Here is a 7,783-nt window from a genome sequence, read left to right on the forward strand (position 1 = left end):
TGGATGACAAAACCAGTCACATGGGTCTTTTTTTTTTAAATTGAGATTTATACATCACATGAAAGCTGAATAAATAAGCTTTCCATTGATGTATGGTTTGTTAGGATAGGACAATATTTGGCTGAGATACAATATCTGAAAATCTGGAATCTGAGGGTGCAAAAAAATCGAAACATTGAGAAAATCGTCTTTAAAGTTGTCCATTTATGTTCGCGATTGTGCTGTATTCACTCACAAAAATAAATGTTTTATACATTTACGGTAGGAAATTTACAAAATATCTTCATGGAATATGATCTTTACTTAATATCCTAATGATTTTTGGCATAAAAGAAAAATTGATAATTTTGACCCATACCATTGTTGGCTATTCCCACAAATATACCGTGCTACTTAAGACTGGTTTTGTGATCCAGGGACACATATAAGTTAAGATTAGTTTAGATTAGTCAGAAACCAAAACATTTCAGCATCATTTTTTCACATTTTCCCTCATTCTTCCCCACATTATTCTCAATATCGTCCTTATACTCATGTAGGCTACTCTTACCACTCTCCTCTCTCAGCTATGGTACCTTTATCATTGGTTGTGTTCTAAATAGTGTCTAATTACTGCACTTAAATCCTCTTAAGTTCCCTGTGCTATTTCTGCAGCACAGAATTGTCCAAAGTATCTTGACCTAAGAAAGCTTCTTTGTGCCCTCCCCATGCACACTCCAAAAAGCATGAAGGACAAGCCAACGGTGATAGTGACCACATAACAGCTCACGGACGGCTAGCTGACTGAAGGGACGTACTCGGACGGTACAAAAAAGGTGAGCAGGCAAACGTTTTGATTTTGCAGGTTATAACTGATTTACTCATACAGTAACAGAATTTTTAAAATCTATTCAGTTTCATGCTTGTATGCATCTTATGTAGTGTTTTCTACAGTATATTTATCTTAGAAAAGTATGCAAACTTTCATCCCATGTGTATTATTCTGCATGATTCAACAAGACTTAAAGATTCAGATCAGTATGAAAGAAAAACATTCAGAAAGACTTTGATAGAATCAATGTGGCTAAAAACAGTATTGCAAAGCCTTATTTCCATCATCAAATTTGAACAGTTTTTGAGGAACTCAAATTTAATGTTCGATAATCATAAATGTTTAAACATGAAAATATGGATTATTGGGACAATTTTTGCAATTGAGATGACTGGGGGAAAGTGTCCTATCCTGAAACCCCTATACATTTTTTTGAAAAGATAGGAATCTTAAGACACCATTTTCCAAGACACAAACTGAAATGGAAGACTGTGATAAAATCATGCTTTTTAACATTAAATTTTAACCCATAAAGAGTAATCTGTGTGCTCAAAACAACTGTCAAAGTTTTAAAAAAAAAAGATAACTAAGAAAACTGAAGCAACCTCCAAAGCAACTTGACAGGATTTGAACTGTTGCCACCTGAGCCGAGGAATTGCATCATAGCTGTAATCTCAATTAGCGATTGTGATTTACTGAGAGTAGTGAAAGGTACTGGTGCTGCGGGGGCGTGAGGTCAGAGGCTAGCAGGGCAAAATGAAGACTCTAAGCTCCAGTATTAAGCTGCTAATCTGCTGCGGTGACATCCATGTATTTGAAGTGGGGGAAAAAACTGTTTAATGTCTGATCTGAACACAAACAACTATATCTACATTGGTAATTTCAATATTGGCATTAAGGTGGTATGTAAGAGTTTAATGTAATGCTATTATTTGTATTGCTTGTAGAATCAAATAGTAAGGTGCATTAAAAAGACTAAAAAGCAAACTGACTAAATCCAATTTAAAGTGTCAGGGTTGAAATGGGAGTTGATGCATGTCCTGAATTAATCGAGGACAGATCATTTGTCATTCCATGACATCATATTGTCGACGTCCACTCGTGCAAACAAATTGGATCATGGGGTAATCTAATCTTCTTACTCCTGATAAACCTATTCCTTCCAAGAAAGAGTGATCAGGTTCGGCGACACAGAGACACTGTCCACATGCCAACTTAAGTAGTTTTGATGAACGAATTTAATACATTGATTAAATGTCTCTTGAGTGCCTTAAAAGCCTGAAAATAACTGTTAATATGTCTATTGGTTTCTTTGCTAGGAACTAGATAGTAGTTCAGAGACGTATAACATTTTTTACTTTTGTTGAAATTTTGTATAGATGTGATAAAGATTTGATCTTTGCCCACAGATAATTAACAGATACAAATGTCTGACAGAATGGTGGATGAGGAACCAGTGCTGGTAACTCACACAGGTCAGTATGGCTCTTATTGTTTGTGAGACTGTAAAGTTTACGTGTCATAGGGTAGGGGAAGTGATCTAATGAATCAAAAGCATGCAGAATGGGAACAGAAAAAAAATAAAAATATATATATATATATATATTGCACCAAGGTTTCCCAAACTCAAGTTTGTGAGAGGACTGCAGGGAGTTTGTGAGTTGATGAAAAGCTAATAATTAATTAAATCATAAAAATTTACAATTAAATAAATAATTTAAAAATAGACCCAATCAAGATAAAAATGTTTTTAAAAAAGTGTTTACCTGCTCGTCATGTGACCATTTACAGACATCAGAGAACCATGTACATGAACATGCATATGTGTTCTTAAATAATTTAAATATTAACTTAAAATCTCAGAAAATATTTAAGGTCAAAGAGGTTTACCTGACAAAAAAGTTTGAGAATCCCTGCATTACACCAACGGTTGCCCGCCCCATCTTAACCATAGAGACAAAATCAATTTCTTTAAAATATGTCTGACCTGAATTGATATCATCCACCATTGAAACTGACTATAGTAGGCTATATAGCTTGTCTTTATGAACGGCTGTCTACGTATTGATCTAATCCAGTTCATTCATTTATGGCATTTTCTTCTCCAACCATCTCTAGGCCCAAAGGGTGTCATCAATGACTGGCGTAAATTTAAATTGGAGAGCATGGACCAGGAGGTTCTGCCTCCCAGCAAGAGAGAGCTGCTAAGACAGATGTCATCCCCTCAGAAACCCAAAGACGCTTGTGTGGGTGGATTCAATCGCAAGGTTGCCCCTTTTGACTATGATTTCAAAATAAAAAATTAGCACTTTGGAGAAAAAAACGATGCATTTCTAAATTAGGTAATTTTCTTTACATGAAAACAATAGTTCCTCACAAGGTCTTTGGCATCAAAAACTGAAAACCCCTGATTTAATGGATTTGCTCCCAAATATAAATGCAGTTACTCCCAAAACTCTGCGAGCTTTCAATTTCCCTCGTTTTCTTTCCCTTCCCAGATGAGCGCACAGGAGTATGAGTTAATAAAGGAAGATGATGAAAAAAGTCTGCGTAAGTACCGCAAGCAATGCATGCAGGAGATGCACGAGCACCTGAGCTTCGGGCCCAAATTCGAGACTGTGTATGACCTTGACAGTGGCGAGGCCTTTCTAGAGGTCATTGAGAAGGAGCACCGGCTCACAGTGGTGGTGGTGCACATCTACAAAGATGGAGTGAAGGGGTGCGATGCGCTTAACAGCTGCATGGATTGCTTGGCCTCCGAATATACCAGTGTTAAATTCTGCCGCATTCGAGCAGCCGCCACCGGAGCTAGCGAGCGTTTCTCAGATGACGTTCTGCCTACCTTGTTAGTGTACAAGGCTGGAGAGCTACTGGGGAACTTCCTAGCTGTTACGCAGCATTTCAACGAGGAGTTCTTTGCTACGGATGTGGAGGCCTTCCTCAATGAATATGGACTGCTGCCAGTGAAGGAGTGTGGTGCTGGAGTTGAGGAGGACGAAGCAGATGTGGAGTGATGAAAGATGGCAGAAAGTAAGAATGGATGAAATGAATGGGAGGAATCTGACAAGAATAAGTTTCATTATTCTTCAGTTAACATGATGAGATGCATCCGTTTGCACACACAGCTCAACGTAAAGATCTCTTTGAGCACGGTACTGCTTAAACCTCATGAAATTTCTGTACACAGAAAACCAAAAAGATGAGCATGCATAGTTTAAGAAGCAATTCACAGTTTGGAAGCCATTAGAAAATATGATGTTTTGCTGCTTCTAAAGAAAGAGCTCTAAAAACAATCCTGGGCCATTCTTATTTGTATAATCTTTTGCTACATGCACTCAATATGTACATAAGTAGACACTTATTCATTCTTATCTATTTCACAATCAGGCACTTAAGAGGAAACATAATAGTTTATTATTATTGTCATTTCTTGACTTAATTCCATTCATGTTGCTTTTAAAACTGTACAAAACATTTATAGTTTCCTCTACCGTGAGTAAAATTGGATTGTTTTACTTTTGGTTTGCATGCACAAGCTGTATTACTGTAAACTGGTTAGGCTGACATTTTGCAATTTTGCATAAACCAGGAGGTTTTGATGTAAATTGTATTTTTTTAGGCATAAGTAAATAAATTCAAATGGAAACGTTCAGCGTTCTATAGCCTATTCTATAGCCTGTATTATAGATTTAGTAAAAGAAAAAAAAGGTAGACCTCAGATAGAATTGATTACCTAAACACATGCTCCACATACAGAAAAAATTACATGTCACTTAAAAAAAAAAGCATTTGAAGAACAATCAATCATGAGAGCAATAAAGTAAAATTCCAGAGAATTTGCACCTTCCTTTAATGTGGTTTGAGAAGCGAGACTGCACTTGCTGAAACACAATCACTGGAACTGACTTTACTCTGACCTGCAGATTCAAACGTTCCAATATATATTAAAAGAACAAATCCATAATGCACATTTGCTCATTTTCCAATAATTGTCCCATAATTTGACATGTTCTAATTATGTATTTATGGGAATCTTCCATTGAGTTGAGTTGCACAGTAATGGGAAATAATCAGAATTTAGTTGAACTCCAGATGAACCATGGGTTATGGAGAAGTGAGCCAGCAAAAGACATGTGTGCTACCGTTTTAAAAGTTTGTATACTAGGCCAGGGCTTTTCGGAGTGAATAAAATTACGCCGTTGTCTTAAAAGACAAAGGTCTGTATATTGATTGTTAACAACAATCAATATATGACTACCATATTGTCAAGCTTTAATGACTGGTGTACGCAGTATACGGGTTGCATGACTAGTCGACTTTAATGCTCTGCCAGGGCACTTTAAGCTTGACGTCGACTAGTCGCTGCCTGGTTATGGCCTATAGAGGGCGCAACAGGATAAGAAATCTTGGAAGTTCACTTTAAAGTAGAGGTTTGCGCGGGACATAATTTTCAGACCCGCTCCCGCCCGCTCCCGCAGTGTTCAGTCCCGCTCCCGCCCGCTCCCGCAAAGATTTGTCATTTTTAGTACCGCTCCCGCCCGCATCTGTGATATAATGTCCCGCTCCCGCCCGCACTTTCTGTCTGACGAAAGGTCTTGGGGGAAAAAATGCGTGCACACAAAATTCCTTACCAATACTTGGTAACATATTTATTGGTCCCATATTACGAACAGCATAATATTCACAACAGTACTTTATCTGAAGCACTAGAGGCGCTCTGTTCCTCGTCCATGCTGTCTATTTTGAACTTGAACTAGCTTTCGAATTCGAACTCGGAGCAGCGGGAAAGGAATTGTCTCTAAACAAGTGTGCGTGAGATTAGGCCCCGCCCTACCCGACAACATTCACAAGTTTAGGCTGCTTAAAACGTTTTTATTGCTGCCAATCAGAATCTCCCTCACAACTACAAATTATGTACGCTACTTTAATAATTTATATATTTTACTTTATACTCATATTTAATTTGCGGGAGTGCAGCGTATCATCCCTCCCGCCCGCACCCGCAAGTGCACCTCATCATCCCGCCCGCTCCCGCAATGACCTTTAAAAATTTGTCCCGCGCCGCACTGTTTTGCGTCGGGACCCGCGGGTCCCGCGGGACTCCCGCGGGAGTGCAGACCTCTACTTTAAAGCTCTGTGTCCAAACAGTTAAAATGACAAATAAATGCATACTCTAAATAAGTGCTCCATAAGATGTTTGGTTATAGGCTTCTATCTATACGCTCAAAATTGATCGGGAGAATGCACAATTTAAACAGCTTATTGTACACATAAATGAATCGCCGTTCAGCATTGTAATGTAGGCCTACTCACATACAGCTTATATTGCTCGCAGATCGCGCACACGCATATTTGATGTAAAACTGTTGAGGTATAAGACTGTGAAAATACGTAATTACAAAGAGTACAAACCCAAAAGGCGCGCATGTGACGTCATACCTTTTCTCTCATGAATGAAGCTAACTTTACTGAAGCTAACGTCTGTCATTTTTTCTATAGTCTAATGTTATAGTTGTAACGTGATTCCGCCATGCCTGTGTGTTTTGTACCAGACTGCACACATACGAGCTTGGTGACATAGTGCAAGACGAGAGATGTTTCATTGAGCGATTTTCACATAAAACTAAATGTTAATCTTGTGTTTTATGTCAAACTGTGACTTTCATAATTATCTTTTAAATTGATAAACATCATATGTGTAATTCAGGGCACAGTTCAGACGGAATAAAAAGATAAGTTGTCTCTCGCCATTGACTACCATACATATTTTTTCCGAAATAAGGTCCCATAAGCCGGAAGCGGAGGGGAGGCACTTAGGCTCTCTATATTGCTCAGCACATGGCGACCCACATTTTAGTCTCGGCTCGAGATTCAGGCTTATTTGTTAATTAATGACATCATCAGCGACTAGTCGATGTCAACTCATATGCTTTCATCACACAAATGTCGACTTGCAAAAAAATCTGAAGTCGTTCAACCCCTAGTGTGCAGTAGTGATCTTTTTTTGATCAGCTTAGTCAAGTAATCTTATTACTGGATTTAAAGAACTAATTTTGATCAGTATTTGATCAGAGTTTTTAATTTCACCATAGTTCAGAACAAATTCAACAGCAATTGCAACAAAATTGCATCAGCTTGTGGGGTCGCTGAGCAATTATTTTTTTCGACTGTTCCATCTTTGAAAAAGACATGCAAACCAATTTGAGACTAACATATTTTCTCTTGAGGGCCAAGCCATGCAGACACACCCACAGAGGGCCTGCAGGGTTTGATGATTTTGTGGTAACGTATTGTGTGTCTCACGGCGAGCTCTTGCTATATCGTGCGACGAGGTCGTCTGCGCTTCACGAGAACGTGTTCTGACAACATCTGCACCTGACACCATATTTGCTTCCATCCTTTCTGCATGCGTGAAGGAGTAGCCCAAACATCCAAGTCCTCGTCTGGACTTAATTCCTAAAACATGTTGTTACGGGTTCATGGCTTAGACACTTAAAGATTTAAAGATTAAAAACTCTATGGATACTGTATAGGCTAAGTAAAGTAGCTTATATATAGAGACAATATACATATGTGTGTGTGTGTGTGTGTGTGTGTGTGTGTGTGTGTGTGTGTGTGTGTGTGTGTGTGTGTGTGTGTGTGTGTATATATGAATATAGTATATATATATATATATATATATATATATATATATATATATATATATATATAGTATATAACAGATCTATGGAAATAGAACATCTAGCCGAGTTTGTATAATTTGTATTAATATTACAGTTCTGAAACAAATATTCACATGTGTCACTGTAACAGTGATTAAGCAGTTAGACAAGGTGTTGCTGTGCTGTTTATTTTCTTTGGTTTTCATAATTTGGTTTTCACAAAGATCTTCTTCATGTATGTAACAGCCCGATCATAAAGCTTGCAGATAAGATCTTTAGGCCTGGAACTTGGAAAGGATTTTAGTCATGT

At 38.0% G+C, this 7,783-nt stretch overlaps 1 protein-coding gene across 1 annotated transcript; it reads left to right on the plus strand.

Moving 5' to 3' along the window:
• Window positions 1–688: 688 nt before the first annotated feature.
• Window positions 689–4,455, plus strand: pdcb (phosducin b). The gene is made up of 4 exons (XM_077219708.1): window positions 689–815; window positions 2,221–2,286; window positions 2,930–3,078; window positions 3,310–4,455. The coding sequence occupies exons 2-4, from the start codon at window positions 2,238–2,240 to the stop codon at window positions 3,823–3,825; spliced, it is 714 nt and encodes a 237-aa protein (XP_077075823.1). The 5' UTR covers window positions 689–815; window positions 2,221–2,237; the 3' UTR covers window positions 3,826–4,455.
• Window positions 4,456–7,783: the final 3,328 nt, after the last annotated feature.

Source organism: Siphateles boraxobius, unplaced genomic scaffold (genome assembly GCF_051911475.1).
Source record: "Siphateles boraxobius isolate OS27281-9 unplaced genomic scaffold, OSU_SipBor_1 8, whole genome shotgun sequence".
NCBI classification, from domain to species: domain Eukaryota; kingdom Metazoa; phylum Chordata; class Actinopteri; order Cypriniformes; family Leuciscidae; genus Siphateles; species Siphateles boraxobius.

Coding starts and splice junctions, on each gene's coding strand:
- pdcb (XM_077219708.1), top strand. CDS start 2,238: ATGTCTGACAGAATGGTGGATGAGGAACCAGTGCTGGTAACTCACACA. Junction 2,287..2,929: donor AGTGCTGGTAACTCACACAG/GTCAGTATGGCT, acceptor AACCATCTCTAG/GCCCAAAGGGTGTCATCAAT. Junction 3,079..3,309: donor TGGGTGGATTCAATCGCAAG/GTTGCCCCTTTT, acceptor TTCCCTTCCCAG/ATGAGCGCACAGGAGTATGA.